At 46.3% G+C, this 18462-nt stretch overlaps 1 protein-coding gene across 1 annotated transcript in view; it reads left to right on the forward strand.

Annotated features, from left to right (window-relative positions):
- The window catches only part of LOC130344663 (uncharacterized), a 119070-nt gene that overhangs the window by 48837 nt on the left and 51771 nt on the right, over nt 1-18462 (forward strand). The window contains exons 6-7 of the mRNA XM_056554441.1: nt 10629-10982; nt 16578-16892. Coding sequence (XP_056410416.1) covers nt 10629-10982; nt 16578-16892 — 669 coding nt within the window. The remainder of the gene's footprint in view (nt 1-10628; nt 10983-16577; nt 16893-18462) is intronic.

Genomic DNA, 18462 nt, shown 5'->3' on the forward strand with positions numbered 1-18462 from the left:
CTCAGCTGGTGCAGATGGTGTTACATAGGTAGTCTGGTGCAGAGTAACCCCTTGGGAGCCCTGTTGCCTTGCTGGGACTTGTGGTGCTTTCAACCAATTAATTGGTTCTGACTTGAGAGAATTAATGATTGATCCTGGTATCTAGGGTTCAGTCAAGGTCTTGTAAGTTTCTCCTCCAGGGCATGAACTTCCACCGTGCGGGTGATCCTTTCAGAATGACCGGATTAACCCCTTAAGGACCAAGCCCATGTTGACCTTAAACTGGTACTTCACTGGAAAACATTTTCTTTTAAATCAACTGGTGCCAGAAAGTTAAACAGATTTGTAAATTACTTCTATTAAAAAAAATCCCAATCCTTCCAGTACTTTTTAGATGATGTATACTACAGAGGAAGTTCTTTTCTTTTTGAATTTCCTTTCTGTCTGACCACAGTGCTCTCTGCTGACACCTCCGTCCATTTCAGGAACTGTCCAGAGCAGGAGAGGTTTGCTATGGGGTTTTTCTCCTACTCTGGACTTTTCCTAAAATGGACAGAGGTGTCAGCAGAGAGAGCACTGTGATCAGACAGAAAGGAAATTCAAAAAGAATAGAACTTCCTGTGGAGCATTTACCAGCTGATAAGTACTGGAAGGATTAAGATTTTAAATAGAAGTAATTTACAAAACTGTTTAACTTTCTGGAGCCAGTTGATTTAAAAAAAAAACTGTGGAGAACCCCTTTAAATCCTACTTTGCATCATAAAGTTGACATGCTTTTACCTTTTGAAGACATTAGGCTTCAAACATTAGCAGCAGTTGTCCAATTTTTGACGAAAATTCCTAAATCTGAGTTTTTTAGGAACCAGTTTTGAAGTGAATTTGAGTGTCTTTCTGTTCGAAATATCCCACAAATGACCCCATTATAGAATCCCCTCAAAGTATTCAAAATGACATTCAGAAAGTTTGTTAACCCTTTAGGTGTTTCACAGGAATAGCAGCAAAATGGAGAAAATTCACAATCTTCATTTTATAAACTAACATGTTCTTGTAGAACAATTAGTTTTTTTTCTTCATTTTTACAGGGGGTAAAAGCCACCAAAATGTGTAACCCCATTTCTCTCAAGTAAAGTGTTCTGTGGGTGCACTAGAGGGCTCAGTAGAGAAGGAGCGACATTGGGATTTTGGTGAGAGAATTTGGTTGGAACAGAAGTCGGGGGCCATGTGCGTTTACAAAGCCCCCTGTGCTCCCAGAACAGTGGACCCCCCCCCACATGTGACCCCATTTTGGAAACTACACCCCTCACGTAATGTAACAAGGGGTACAGTGAGCATTTACACCCCACTGGCGTTTGACAGATCTTTGGAACAGTGGGCTGTGCAAATAAAAAATAAAATTTTTAATTTTCACGGACCACTGTTCCAAAAATCTGTCACACCTGTGGGATGTAAATGGTCACTGTACCCCTTGTTACATTACGTGAGGGGTGTATTTTCCAAAGAGGGGTCACATGTGGGGGGGGGGGGGGTGGGGGGGGGTCCATTGTTCTGGCACTATGGGGGCTTTGTAAACACATGTGGCCTTCAATTCCAGCCAAATTTTCTCTCCAAGAGTCCAATGGCGCTCCTTCTCTTCTGAGCATTGTAGTTCGCCCGTAGAGCACTTTACATCTACATATGGGGTATGTTATTTGGGGGGCTTTTTTCCTATTACCCCTTGTGAAAATGAAAAAATTGGGGTAAAATTTCATTTTCAAATCCAAATTTTACGAAAATTCGTCAAACACCTGTGGGGTGTTAAGGCTCACTATACCCCTTGTTATGTTCCGTGAGGGGTGTAGTTTCCAAAAAGGGTCACATGTGGGTATTTGTTTTTTGTGTTTATGTCAGAACCGCTGTAACTATCAGCCACCCCTGTGCCAATCACCTCAAATGTACATATGCTCTCTCACTCCTGAGCCTTGTTGTGCGCCACATTTCCGTACTCAGGAGAAATTGCGTTACAAATTTTGGGGGTCTTTTTTTCCTTTTACCTCTTGTGAAAATTAAAAGTATGGGGCAACACCAGCATGTTAGTGTAAAAAATAAAAAATATTTTTACAATAACAGGCTGGTGTAAACCCCAACTTTTCCTTTTCATAAGGGGTATGTCACGATGCCGGCTGGCAGGAGGTGGATCCTCTGTGCCAGAGAGGGATTGGCGTGGACCGTGCTAGTGGACCGGTTCTAAGTCACTACTGGTGTTCACCAGAGCCCGCCGCAAAGCGGGATGGTCTTGCTGCGGCGGTAGTGACCAGGTCGTATCCACTAGCAACGGCTCAACCTCTCTGACTGCTGAAGATAGGCGCGGTACAAGGGAGTAGACAGAAGCAAGGTCGGACGTAGCAGAAGGTCGGGGCAGGCAGCAAGAATCGTAGTCAATAAGGCAATAGCAGGAGGTCAAGTACACAGTATGGACAAACACAGTAACGCTTTCACTAGGCTCTAAGGCAACAAGATCCGGCAAGGGAGTGCAGGGGCAGTGATCAGATATAGTCTGGGAGCAGGTGGAAGCCAATTAAGCTAATTGGGCCAGGCACCAATCATTGGTGCACTGGCCCTTTAAGTCTCAGGGAGCTGGCGCGCGCGCGCCCTAGAGAGCGGAGCCGCGCGCGCCAGCACATGACAGCAGGGGACCGGGACGGGTAAGTGACCTGGGATGCGATTCGCGAGCGGGCGCGTCCCGCTGTGCGAATCGAATCCCCGACGGCCATGACAGTGCAGCGCTCCCGGTCAGCGGGACCGACCGGGGCGCTGCGGAGAGAGAGACGCCGTAAGCACTCCGGGGAGGAGCGGGGACCCGGAGCGCTAGGCGTAACAGTACCCCCCCCCTTAGGTCCCCCCTTCTCTTTGTCCGGTAACTGCCTCCCCTGGGATGAGGACACCAGGAAAGAATGGAGGGTTTCCTCAACGGCAGGCAGTACAGCAGGAGTGGGAATGGGGAGGGAGGGCAGAGGGCGAGGCCTGGCACGGGGCAGTGTGACACCAGGACGGGGGCCATGAGGAGGCACCGAGGCTTGCCTGACTGGACTGGGAGGGGGGGAGAGGCACTTCTTATGGCAGGCAGAGTCCATAAAGACCTTAGGGAGACCGGTTACAGGGGGAACCACAGGGTCACGGCAGGGAGTACTGGGAACCGGTTTAAGGCAGTCCTTGAAACAAGAGGTACCCCAGCTCTTGATCTCCCCTGTGGACCAATCCAGGGTTGGGGAATGGTGTTGAAGCCAGGGTAGTCCAAGGAGAATTTCGGAAGTGCAATTGGAGAGGACCAAAAACTCAATTTTTTCGTGATGAGGTCCGATGCACATTAGGAGGGGCTCCGTGCGGTAACGCACGGTGCAATCCAACCTGACTCCGTTGACCGCGGAAATGTAGAGTGGCTTGACGAGACGGGTCACCGGGATGCGGAATTTATTCACCAAGGAATCCAGAATAAAATTCCCAGAGGCACCGGAGTCCAAGCAGGCCACGGCTGAGAGGGAGGAGTTGGCTGAAGGAGAAATCCGTACGGGCACCGTGAGACGTGGAGAAGCCGACTTAGCATCAAGAGACGCCACACCCACGAGAGCTGGGTGCGAGCGTGCGTTTCCCAGACGTGGAGGACGGATAGGGCAATCCACCAAGAAATGTTCGGTACTGGCACAGTACAGACAAAGATTCTCTTCCCTACGGCGATTCCTCTCTTCCTGGGTCAGGTGAGACCGATCCACTTGCATGGCCTCCTCGGCGGGAGGCCTAGGCGTAGATTGCAATGGAGACTGTGGGAGAGGTGTCCAGAGATCTAAGTCTTTTTCCTGGCGGAGCTCTTGATGTCTCTCAGAAAAACGCATGTCAATGCGAGTGGCTAGATGAATGAGTTCATGCAGGTTAGCAGGAGTTTCTCGTGCGGCCAGAACATCTTTAATGTTACTGGATAGGCCTTTTTTAAAGGTCGCGCAGAGAGCCTCATTATTCCAGGATAGTTCAGAAGCAAGAGTACGGAATTGTATGGCGTACTCGCCAACGGAAGAATTACCCTGGACCAGGTTCAGCAGGGCAGTCTCAGCAGAAGAGGCTCGGGCAGGTTCCTCAAAGACACTTCGAATTTCCGAGAAGAAGGAGTGTACAGAGGCAGTGACGGGGTCATTGCGGTCCCAGAGCGGTGTGGCCCAAGACAGAGCTTTCCCAGACAGAAGGCTGACTACGAAAGCCACCTTAGACCTTTCAGTAGGAAACTGGTCCGACATCATCTCCAAGTGCAGGGAACATTGTGAAAGAAAGCCACGGCAAAACTTAGAGTCCCCATCAAATTTGTCCGGCAGGGACAAGCGGAGGCTAGGAGTGGCCACTCGCTGCGGAAGAGGTGCAGGAGCTGGCGGAGGAGATTGTTGTTGCTGCTGTAGCTGAGACTGAAATTGCTGTAGCTGTGACTGAAGCTGCTGTAGCTGCAACTGGAGTTGCTGTGTCATGGTGGTCAAGTACGACAGCTGGTGATCTTGTTGGGCGATCTGTCGGGCTTGCTGGGCGACCAGTGTAGTGAGGTCGGCGACAACTGGCAGAGGAACTTCAGCGGGATCCATGGCCGGATCTACTGTCACGATGCCGGCTGGCAGGAGGTGGATCCTCTGTGCCAGAGAGGGATTGGCGTGGACCGTGCTAGTGGACCGGTTCTAAGTCACTACTGGTGTTCACCAGAGCCCGCCGCAAAGCGGGATGGTCTTGCTGCGGCGGTAGTGACCAGGTCGTATCCACTAGCAACGGCTCAACCTCTCTGACTGCTGAAGATAGGCGCGGTACAAGGGAGTAGACAGAAGCAAGGTCGGACGTAGCAGAAGGTCGGGGCAGGCAGCAAGAATCGTAGTCAATAAGGCAATAGCAGGAGGTCAAGTACACAGTATGGACAAACACAGTAACGCTTTCACTAGGCTCTAAGGCAACAAGATCCGGCAAGGGAGTGCAGGGGCAGTGATCAGATATAGTCTGGGAGCAGGTGGAAGCCAATTAAGCTAATTGGGCCAGGCACCAATCATTGGTGCACTGGCCCTTTAAGTCTCAGGGAGCTGGCGCGCGCGCGCCCTAGAGAGCGGAGCCGCGCGCGCCAGCACATGACAGCAGGGGACCGGGACGGGTAAGTGACCTGGGATGCGATTCGCGAGCGGGCGCGTCCCGCTGTGCGAATCGCATCCCCGACGGCCATGACAGTGCAGCGCTCCCGGTCAGCGGGACCGACCGGGGCGCTGCGGAGAGAGAGACGCCGTAAGCGCTCCGGGGAGGAGCGGGGACCCGGAGCGCTAGGCGTAACAGGGTAAATGGAGAAAAATCCCCCAAAAAATTTGTTAGGCAATTTCTCCCAAGTACAGAAATACCCCATATGTGGCCCTAAACTGTTGCCTTGAAATACGACAGGGCTCCAAAGTGAGAGAGCACCATGTGCATTCGAGGCCTTAATTAGGGATTTTCACAGGGAAACAGTGTCGTTTCGGAAACAGTGTCGAGACGTTTTTAATATTTATTGGGGGGGGGGGGTTGTAACTGTGTAAGGGGGTGTATATGTACTTTTTATTTTGTGTAGGTGTAGTGTATATGTAGGTTTTACTTTTTTATTTTGTGTAGGTGTAGTGTAGAGTTTTTAGGGTACATTCACACGGGCAAGGGTTTGCAGTGAGTTTCCCGCTTGTAGCAGGAAACTCACTGTAAACCCCCGCCCCTGTGAATGTACCTTGCACATTCACATGGTGGGGGGGGGGGGGAGGGGGCAGACCTCCAGCTGTTGCAAAACTACAACTCCCAGCATGCACTGACTGCACATGCTGGGAGTTGTAGTTATGCAACAGCTGGAGGCACACTGGTTGCAAAACACAGAGTTTGTTACTTAACTCAGTGTGCCTCCAGCTGTTGCAGAACTACAACTCCCAGCATGTACAGTCTGTCATTTCATGCTGGGAGTTGTAAATTTGGAACAGCTGGAGGTACACTGGTTGCGAAACACAGAGTTAGGTAACAAACTCTGTGTTTTGCAATCAGTGTGCCTCCAGCTGTTGCAAAACTACAACTCTCAGCATGCACAGACAGCCAAAGGGCATGCTGGGAGTTGTAGTTCAGCAACGATTTGAGGCACACTACTACAACTCCCAGCATGCCCTTTGGCTGTCTCGGCATGCTGGAAGTTGTAGTTATGCAATAGCTGGAGGAACACTTTTTCATATAAAAAATGTGCCTCCAGCTGTTGCAGAACTACAACTCCCAGCATGCCCTGACAGCCAAAGGGCATGCTGGGAGTTGTAGTTGTGCCTCCAGCTGTTGCATAACTACAACTGGAGATCCGATTAACCTGGAATCGCCACAAATCGCCAACATGGGGGGTCTCAGGACCCCCATCACCCGGGGGTTTGCATGGGATGCCTGCTAAATGATTTCATCAGGCATCCCGTTCACCGCCCGGTTACCGGCGGGGAACAGAAAGGATGAGGGCATACAGGTACGCCCTTGGTCCTTAAGCCCCAGGATGCTAGGGCGTACCTGTACCTGTCTACCAGTCCCCAAGTCTTTTTCGGTAGAAGTTTTACCCAATGTCTTATTATTTAGCACATAATTGTACATTTTGTTTTTATGGCCCAAGTGCAGAACCTTACGTTTATCCACATTACACTTCATTTACCTTGTCGGTGCCCAATCCACCAGCTTCCCCAGATCCCTCTGTAATATTATGTTATGATCCCCAACCTCTTCTTCCTATCACTGACCTCCTCATAGATGATCAGATTAGTCTGACAGATCCCTCATACACCTCACCCCCCCCCCAATCTATACCTGACCTCCTCATAGATGATCAGATTAGTCTGACTGATCCCTCATACACCTCACCCCAGGTGGGGCCTCTTTCTTCTTTTTTGATCTGGGTGGGGCCTCTGTGTTCCTCTTTGATCTGGGCGGGGCCTCTGTCTTCTTCTTTGATCTGGGCGGGGCCTCTGTCTTCTTCTTTGATCTGGGCGGGGCCTCTGTCTTCTTCTTTGATCTGGGCGGGGCCTCTGTCTTCTTCTTTGATCTGGGTGTGGCCTCTGTCTTCTTTGATCTGGGTGGGGCCTCTTTCTTCTTTTTTGATCTGGGTGGGGCCTCTGTGTTCCTCTTTGATCTGGGCGGGGCCTCTGTCTTCTTCTTTGATATGGGTAGGGCTTCTGTCTTCCTCTTTGATCAGGGTGTGGCCTCTGCCTTCCTATTTGATCTGGGCGGGTTTCTGTCTTCCTCTTTGATCAGGGTGTGGCCTCTGCCTTCCCATTTTATCTGGGCGGGGTTTCTGTCTTCCTCTTTGATCTGGGTGTGGCCTCTGTCTTCCTCTTTGATCTGGGTGTGGCCTCTTTCTTCTTCTTTGATCTGGGTGAGGCCTCTGTCTTCTTCTTTGATCAGGGTGTGGCCTCTGCCTTCCCATTTTATCTGGGCGGGGTTTCTGTCTTCCTCTTTGATCTGGGTGAGGCCTCTGTCTTCTTCTTTGATCAGGGCGTGGCCTCTGCCTTCCTTTCTGTCTTACTCTTTGATCTGGGCGGGGTTTCTGTCTTACTCTTTGCTCTGGGCAGGGTTTCTGCCTTCCTCTTTGATCAGGGTGTGGCCTCTGCCTTCCTATTTGATCTGGGCGGGGTTTCTCTCTTCCTCTTTGATCTGGGTGTGGCCTCTGTCTTCCTCTTTGATCTGGGTGTGGCCTCTGCCTTCCTATTTGATCTGGGCGGGGTTTCTGTCTTACTCTTTGATCAGGGTGTGGCCTCTGCTTTCCTATTTGATCTGGGCGGGGTTTCTGTCTTACTCATTGATCTGGGCGGGGTTTCCGTCTTCCTCTTTGATCAGGGTGTTGCCTCTGCCTTCATCTTTCATCTGGGCAGGGTTTCTGTCTTACTCTTTGATCTGGGCGGGGTTTCTGTCTTACTCTTTGATCAGGATGTGGCCTCTGCCTTTCTATTTGATCTGGGCAGGGTTTCTGTCTTACTCATTGATCTGGGCGGGGTTTCCGTCTTCCTCTTTGATCAGGGTGTGGCCTCTGCCTTCATCTTTGATCTGGGTGGGGTTTCTGTCTTACTCATTGATCTGGGCGGGGTTTCTGTCTTACTCTTTGATCAGGATGTGGCCTCTGCCTTCATCTTTGATCTGGGCGGGGTTTCTGTCTTACTCTTTGATCTGGGCGGGGTTTCCGTCTTCCTCTTTGATCAGGGTGTGGCCTCTGCCTTCATCTTTGATCTGGGCGGGGTTTCTGTCTTACTCTTTGATCTGGGCGGGGTTTCTGTCTTACTCTTTGATCAGGGTGTGGCCTCTGCCTTCATCTTTGATCTGGGCGGGGTTTCTGTCTTACTCTTTGATCTGGGCGGGGTTTCTGTCTTCCTCTTTGATCAGGGTGTGGCCTCTGCCTTCATCTTTGATCTGGGCGGGGTTTCTGTCTTACTCATTGATCTGGGCAGGGTTTCTGTCTTACTCTTTGCTCTGGTCGGGGTTTCCGTCTTCCTCTTTGATCAGGGTGTTGCCTCTGCCTTCATCTTTGATCTGGGCAGGGTTTCTGTCTTACTCTTTGATCTGGGCGGGGTTTCTGTCTTACTCATTGATCTGGGCGGGGTTTCCGTCTTCCTCTTTGATCAGGGTGTTGCCTCTGCCTTCCTATTTGATCTGGGCGGGGTTTCTCTCTTCCTCTTTGATCTGGGTGTGGCCTCTGTCTTCCTCTTTGATCTGGGTGTGGCCTCTGCCTTCCTATTTGATCTGGGCGGGGTTTCTGTCTTACTCTTTGATCAGGATGTGGCCTCTGCCTTTCTATTTGATCTGGGCGGGGTTTCTGTCTTCCTCTTTGATCAGGGTGTTGCCTCTGCCTTCATCTTTGATCTGGGCGGGGTTTCTGTCTTACTCATTGATCTGGGCGGGGTTTCCGTCTTCCTCTTTGATCAGGATGTGGCCTCTGCTTTCCTATTTGATCTGGGCGGGGTTTCTGTCTTCCTCTTTGATCAGGATGTGGCCTCTGCCTTCATCTTTGATCTGGGCAGGGTTTCTGTCTTACTCATTGATCTGGGCGGGGTTTCCGTCTTCCTCTTTGATCAGGGTGTTGCCTCTGCCTTCCTCTTTGATCTGGGCGGGGTTTCCGTCTTCCTCTTTGATCAGGGTGTTGCCTCTGCCTTCATCTTTGATCTGGGCGGGGTTTCCGTCCTCCTCTTTGATCAGGATGTGGCCTCTGCCTTTCTCTTTGATCTGGGTGGGGTTTCTGTCTTACTCATTGATCTGGGCGGGGTTTCCGTCTTCCTCTTTGATCAGGGTGTGGCCTCTGCCTTCATCTTTGATCTGGGTGGGGTTTCTGTCTTACTCATTGATCTGGGCGGGGTTTCCGTCTTCCTCTTTGATCAGGGTGTTGCCTCTGCCTTCATCTTTGATCTGGGCAGGGTTTCTGTCTTACTCTTTGCTCTGGGCGGGGTTTCCGTCCTCCTCTTTGATCAGGATGTGGCCTCTGCCTTTCTATTTGATCTGGGCGGGGTTTCTGTCTTACTCATTGATCTGGGCGGGGTTTCCGTCTTCCTCTTTGATCAGGGTGTGGCCTCTGCCTTCATCTTTGCTCTGGGCGTGGTTTCTGTCTTACTCATTGATCTGGGCGGGGTTTCTGTCTTCCTCTTTGATCAGGGTGTGGCCTCTGCCTTCATCTTTGATCTGGGCGTGGTTTCTGTCTTACTCATTGATCTGGGCGGGGTTTCCGTCTTCCTCTTTGATCAGGGTGTGGCCTCTGCCTTCATCTTTGATCTGGGCGGGGTTTCTGTCTTACTCTTTGATCTGGGCGGGGTTTCTGTCTTCCTCTTTGATCAGGGTGTGGCCTCTGCCTTCATCTTTGATCTGGGCGGGGTTTCTGTCTTACTCATTGATCTGGGCGGGGTTTCTGTCTTCCTCTTTGATCAGGGTGTGGCCTCTGCCTTCATCTTTGATCTGGGCGGGGTTTCTGTCTTACTCTTTGATCTGGGCGGGGTTTCTGTCTTCCTCTTTGATCAGGGTGTGGCCTCTGCCTTCATCTTTGATCTGGGCGGGGTTTCAGTCTTACTCTTTGATCTGGGCGGGGTTTCTGTCTTCCTCTTTGATCAGGGTGTGGCCTCTGCCTTCATCTTTGATTTGGGCGGGGTTTCTGTCTTGCTCTTTGATCTGGGCGGGGTTTCTGTCTTACTCTTTGATCAGGGTGTGGCCTCTGCCTTCATCTTTGATCTGGGCGGGGTTTCTGTCTTACTCTTTGATCTGGGCGGGGTTTCTGTCTTCCTCTTTGATCAGGGTGTGGCCTCTGCCTTCATCTTTGATCTGGGCGGGGTTTCTGTCTCCATTTCTGACCTGACATGGACTTCTTTTTTTGATCCGTGACCTGGCTGGGGCTTTGTTATGAAGTATGAATGTGTTATTTGCACTAATGATTATAGCCATTTACTACACTAGACAGATACTGAAAAACAAGATTACATTTTAAACAAAAATAATATATTTGATTTGGGTCCAAGAGGTTCTTTCATGTCAGAAAAAAAATCAGTGGTCAAACTATGTAATTATAATAATTATGATTGTAAAACTCATTACAGTATGGGGGCTTTCAGCAGAAAACTGGGGTGTAATATTTGAAGAGTAAATTTTCTTAATTTATCTTGTAGTTGCTCCAACATTATTAAAGATCGTCAGTCCAGTGTATATGACCCATGAGGAGCCGATGACGCTGACCTGTCCCATAAATGGATTTAAACCAAAGCCTTTACAGATAACATGGGTGAAGAAGGATAAGAGCGACCGGGAGACGGAGATAATAACCTGGAATTCTAATGATAGGACAGATAAAAATGATCTCCACAATGTAACAGAGAATGAGCATAAAGACAAGTCCTACAGCTTTTTAAGTGCTTTAATGATGAGACCAAATGTGAGAGAAGATGGATTCATATACATCTGCAGAATCTCCCACCCTGCGACTGATCACTGGGCACAAGAAGAACATGTCCTGAAGGTCACAGGTGAGCGGTACAGGGAGTGAGGACACGACGGGGAGGGGTACAGGGGGAGAGGACACAACGGGGAGGGGTACAGGGGGAGAGGACACGACGGGGAGGGGTACAAGGGGAGAGGACACTACGGGGAGGGGTACAGGGGGAGAGGACACGACGGGGAGGGGTACAAGGGGAGAGGACACTACGGGGAGGGGTACAGGGGGAGAGGACACGACGGGGAGGGGTACAGGGGGAGAGGACACGACGGGGAGGGGTACAGGGGGAGAGGACACGACGGGGAGGGGACACGACGGGGGGGGGGGGGTACAGGGGGAGAGGACACGACGGGGAGGGGTACAGGGGGAGAGGACACGACGGGGAGGGGTACAAGGGGAGAGGACACTACGGGGAGGGGTACAGGGGGAGAGGACACTACGGGGAGGGGTACAGGGGGAGAGGACACGACGGGAGGGTACAGGGGGAGAGGACACGACGGGGAGGGGTACAGGGGGAGAGGACACGACGGGGAGGGGTACAGGGGGAGAGGACACGACGGGGAGGGGTACAGGGGGAGAGGACACGACGGTGAGGGGTACAGGGGGAGGTGGACACGACGGTGAGGGGTACAGGGGGAGAGGACACGACGGTGAGGGGTACAGGGGGAGAGGACACGACGGGGAGGGGTACAGGGGGAGAGGACACGACGGGGAGGGGTACAGGGGGAGAGGACACGACGGGGAGGGGTAAAGGGGGAGAGGACACGACGGGGAGGGGTACAGGGGGAGAGGACACGACGGGAGGGGTACAGGGGGAGAGGACACGACGGGGAGGGGTACGGGGGGAGAGGACACGACGGGGGGGGGTACAGGGGGAGAGGACACGACGGGGAGGGGTACAGGGGGAGAGGACACGACGGGGAGAGGGGTACAGGGAGAGAGGACACGACGGGGAGGGGTACAGGGGGAGAGGACACGACGGGGAGGGGTATAGGGGGAGAGGACACGACGGGGAGGGGTACAGGGAGAGAAGACACGACGGGAGGGTACAGGGGGAGGTGGACACGACGGGGAGGGGTACAGGGGGAGAGGACACGACGGAGGGGGGTACAGGGGGAGAGGACACGACGGGGAGGGGTACAGGGGGAGAGGACACGACGGGGAGGGGTACAGGGGGAGAGGACACGACGGGGAGGGGTACAGGGGGAGAGGACACGACGGGAGGGTACAGGGAGAGAAGACACGACGGGAGGGTACAGGGGGAGAGGACACGACGGGGAGGGGAACAGGGGGAGAGGACACTACGGGGAGGGGTACAGGGGGAGAGGACACGACGGGGAGGGGTACAGGGGGAGAGGACACGACGGGGAGGGGTACAGGGGGAGAGGACACGACGGGGAGGGGTACAGGGGGAGAGGACACGACGGGGAGGGGTACAGGGGGAGAGGACACGACGGGGAGGGGTACAGGGAGAGAAGACACGACGGGGAGGGGTACAGGGGGAGAGGACACGACGGGGAGGGGTACAGGGGGAGAGGACACGACGGGAGGATACATGACGGGAGGGTACAGGGGGAGAGGACATGACGGGAGGGTACATTATACGGTAGCACAGAATGGGGGCAGCAGCCAGAGAATTGTCATTAGTTTCTACCAAGTCCACAAAGTCTTCACAATGTGAATAGACATTTACATCATGTAATATGGACACATAATGGATGAATAGCATGGACTATGGTTATGTGACAATGTGAATAGACTTTTATATCATGTAATATGGACACATAATGGATGAATAGCATGGACTATGGTTATGTGACAATGTGAATAGACATTTATATTATGTAATATGGACACATAATTGATGAATAGCATGGACTATGGTTATGTGACAATGTGAATAGACATTTATATCATGTAATATGGACACATAATGGATGAATAGCATGGATTATGGTTATATGACAATGTGAATAGACATTTATATCATGTAATATGGACACATAATGGATGAATAGCATGGATTATGGTTATGTGACAATGTGAATAGACATTTATATCATGTAATATGGACACATAATTGATGAATAGCATGGACTATGGTTATGTGACAATGTGAATAGACATTTATATTATGTAATATGGACACATAATTGATGAATAGCATGGACTATGGTTATGTGACAATGTGAATAGACATTTATATCATGTAATATGGACACATAATTGATGAATAGCATGGATTATGGTTATGTGACAATGTGAATAGACTTTTATATTATGTAATATGGACACATAATGGATGAATAGCATGGATTATGATTATGTGACAATGTGAATAGACTTTTATATTATGTAATATGGACACATAATGGATGAATAGCATGGACTATGGTTATGTGACAATGTGAATAGACTTTTATATCATGTAATATGGGCACATAATGGATGAATAGCATGGACTATGGTTATGTGACAATGTGAATAGACTTTTATATTATGTAATATGGACACATAATGGATGAATAGCATGGACTATGGTTATGTGACAATGTGAATAGACTTTTATATCATGTAATATGGACACATAATGGATGAATAGCATGGACTATGGTTATATGACAATGTGAATAGACATTTATATTATGTAATATGGACACATAATGGATGAATAGCATGGACTATGGTTATGTGACAATGTGAATAGACATTTATATCATGTAATATGGACACATAATGGATGAATAGCATGGACTATGGTTATGTGACAATGTGAATAGACATTTACATCATGTAATATGGACACATAATGGATGAATAGCATGGACTATGGTTATGTGACAATGTGAATAGACATTTATATCATGTAATATGGACACATAATGGATGAATAGCATGGACTATGGTTATGTGACAATGTGAATAGACATTTATATGATGTAATATGGACACATAATGGATGAATAGCATGGACTATGGTTATGTGACAATGTGAATAGACATTTATATCATGTAATATGGACACATAATGGATGAATCGCATGGATTATGGTTATGTGACAATGTGAATAGACATTTACATCATGTAATATGGACACATAATGGATGAATAGCATGGACTATGGTTATGTGACAATGTGAATAGACATTTATATTATGTAATATGGACACATAATGGATGAATAGCATGGACTATGGTTATGTGACAATGTGAATAGACATTTATATCATGTAATATGGACACATAATGGATGAATAGCATGGACTATGGTTATGTGACAATGTGAATAGACATTTATATTATGTAATATGGACACATAATGGATGAATAGCATGGACTATGGTTATGTGACAATGTGAATAGACATTTATATCATGTAATATGGACACATAATTGATGAATAGCATGGACTATGGTTATATGACAATGTGAATAGACATTTATATTATGTAATATGGACACATAATGGATGAATAGCATGGACTATGGTTATATGACAATGTGAATAGACATTTATATTATGTAATATGGACACATAATGGATGAATAGCATGGACTATGGTTATATGACAATGTGAATAGACATTTATATTATGTAATATGGACACATAATGGATGAATAGCATGGATTATGGTTATGTGACAATGTGAATAGACATTTATATAATGTAATATGGACACATAATTGATGAATAGCATGGACTATGGTTATATGACAATGTGAATAGACATTTATATCATGTAATATGGACACATAATGGATGAATAGCATGGACTATGGTTATGTAACAATGTGAATAGACATTTATATCATGTAATATGGACACATAATGGATGAATAGCATGGACTATGGTTATATGACAATGTGAATAGACATTTATATTATGTAATATGGACACATAATGGATGAATAGCATGGACTATGGTTATGTGACAATGTGAATAGACATTTATATCATGTAATATGGACACATAATGGATGAATAGCATCGACTATGGTTATATGACAATGTGAATAGACATTTATATTATGTAATATGGACACATAATGGATGAATAGCATGGATTATGATTATGTGACAATGTGAATAGACATTTATATCATGTAATATGGACACATAATTGATGAATAGCATGGACTATGGTTATATGACAATGTGAATAGACATTTATATTATGTAATATGGACACATAATGGATGAATAGCATGGACTATGGTTATGTGACAATGTGAATAGACATTTATATCATGTAATATGGACACATAATGGATGAATAGCATGGACTATGGTTATATGACAATGTGAATAGACATTTATATTATGTAATATGGACACATAATGGATGAATAGCATGGACTATGGTTATGTAACAATGTGAATAGACATTTATATCATGTAATATGGACACATAATGGATGAATAGCATGGACTATGGTTATATGACAATGTGAATAGACATTTATATTATGTAATATGGACACATAATGGATGAATAGCATGGATTATGGTTATGTGACAATGTGAATAGACATTTATATCATGTAATATGGACACATAATGGATGAATAGCATGGACTATGGTTATGTGACAATGTGAATAGACATTTATATCATGTAATATGGACACATAATGGATGAATAGCATGGACTATGGTTATATGACAATGTGAATAGACATTTATATTATGTAATATGGACACATAATGGATGAATAGCATGGACTATGGTTATATGACAATGTGAATAGACATTTATATTATGTAATATGGACACATAATGGATGAATAGCATGGACTATGGTTATGTAACAATGTGAATAGACATTTACATCATGTAATATGGACACATAATGGATGAATAGCATGGATTATGGTTATGTGACAATGTGAATAGACATTTATATCATGTAATATGGACACATAATTGATGAATAGCATGGACTATGGTTATATGACAATGTGAATAGACATTTATATTATGTAATATGGACACATAATTGATGAATAGCATGGACTATGGTTATATGACAATGTGAATAGACATTTATATTATGTAATATGGACACATAATGGATGAATAGCATGGACTATGGTTATGTGACAATGTGAATAGACATTTATATTATGTAATATGGACACATAATGGATGAATAGCATGGACTATGGTTATGTGACAATGTGAATAGACATTTATATCATGTAATATGGACACATAATGGATGAATAGCATGGACTATGGTTATGTGACAATGTGAATAGACATTTATATTATGTAATATGGACACATAATTGATGAATAGCATGGACTATGGTTATATGACAATGTGAATAGACATTTATATTATGTAATATGGACACATAATGGATGAATAGCATGGACTATGGTTATGTGACAATGGCCTTCCTGAAGAAATGGGTTTTCTTTAAGGAGGACATTGAGATGTTAGTAACAAGTCTAATCAGAGGAGGCAGAGAGGTCCACAGAATAATGCTTCATGGGAGAATTCTGCAGAGAGTAATAGTGTAATAGGGAGGATGATAGTAAAATCTACTTCTGATCCTCAGTAAAACCAGACGTGTGTTGTCTGATCCTTTCTGATCTCTTCGTGTTATGTTCCCTCAGCTGTTCCTGTGCTTGGTCCCATAACACAGACACTGGGCAAAACCAAGATCAATGTGGGGGACACAATGAGCCTGTCATGTAAGATCCATTCATTTTACCCAAAACCTATAGAGGTCACATGGTACACAGAAGATGGAGGGATCCTGCCCTCTAACCTCAGTGACTTCCTCCCCGATCAGTCTGGTCGGTACCATGTCACCAGCTTAGTAACTTACACCCCGACTATGAAGGACCGAGGAAAGACAATCACATGTGACGTGAAACATGAAAGTACCAGGGCCCCGAAAACAGCTACATGGACTCTAAAAGATCTGGGTGAGTGGTAGAAAAGTATAAAATGTCATTAAAGAAATAAAATAAACCTATAGTACAATGTGGGGAGGTAAACCGGGCCGGTCATTTCTATGGATACACCTTAATAAAATGGGAATGGTTGGGGATATTAACTTCCTGTTTGTGGCGCATTAGTATATGGGAGGGGGGGAGGGACTTTTCAAGATGGGTGGGGACCATGGCGGCCATTTTTAAGTCGGCCATTTTGAATCCAACTTTTGTTTTTTCAATAGGAAGAGGGTCATGTGACACATCAAACTTATTGGGCATTTCAAATATAGAATAGAGTTAGTGCAGCTGAATCAATATTCTTACCCAAGGTTAACAGGTCTGAAAACCATAAAGACCAAATAGTATAATAAAATATTATATAACCAGTCCTCAAGGGGGAGAGGAATAGGAGAAAAGGGGGCGACAGTTATCAATATACAGTAGTAGTGATAAGAAAAAATGGTAATAAAAAGGGTAAAAGAAATGAAATCATCTTATACATTAATACAATCAATAACGGAGCAGGGCCCGTGCTCAGGTATTAAAAATATAAATATATACAATAAAATGACCTAAAAAAGGATAAAAAAAATTGCCAGCGATCTCCAGAGAATAAATAGTCTATAGCAGCAAAGACCTGACAGATTCTATGTGCATTGAGGTAGCGTTATAAAACATAGAAACTTCTGGAATCTGTCAGGTCTTTGCTGCTATAGACTATTTATTCTCTGGAGATCGCTGGCAATTTTTTTTATCCTTTTTTAGGTCATTTTATTGTATATATTTATATTTTTAATACCTGAGCACGGGCCCTGCTCCGTTATTGATTGTATTAATGTATAAGATGATTTCATTTCTTTTACCCTTTTTATTACCATTTTTTCTTATCACTACTACTGTATATTGATAACTGTCGCCCCCTTTTCTCCTATTCCTCTCCCCCTTGAGGACTGGTTATATAATATTTTATTATTCTATCATTTTTTCTGCCTACTTATTGGGAATTTCACAAGAAAAACAATGATGTTCTTGGTTTTACCGTAACTTTATTCTTTCCTGAGTTATTTACAAGTTTCTGATCACTTCTAAAATGTGTTCAATGTGCTGGATTGTCAATGCCCCCTCTTCTCTATATACTGCTATATACTACTATATACACCGCAGGAGAAATGCCAGCACAGGCTTCCAGTATCCGTATACACTGCTATATACTACTATATACACCGCAGGAGAAATGCTAGCACAGGCTTCCAGTATCTGTATACACTGCTATATACTACTATACACACCGCAGGAGAAATGCCAGCACAGGCTTCTAGTATCCGTATACACTGCTATATACTACTATATACACCGCAGGAGAAATGCTAGCACAGGCTTCCAGTATCTGTATACACTGCTATATACTACTATATACACCGCAGGAGAAATGCCAGCACAGGCTTCCAGTATCCGTATACACTGCTATATACTACTATATACACCGCAGGAGAAATGCTAGCACAGGCTTCCAGTATCTGTATACACTGCTATATACTACTATATACACCGCAGGAGAAAT

Source organism: Hyla sarda, unplaced genomic scaffold (assembly GCF_029499605.1).
Source record: "Hyla sarda isolate aHylSar1 unplaced genomic scaffold, aHylSar1.hap1 scaffold_724, whole genome shotgun sequence".
NCBI classification, from domain to species: domain Eukaryota; kingdom Metazoa; phylum Chordata; class Amphibia; order Anura; family Hylidae; genus Hyla; species Hyla sarda.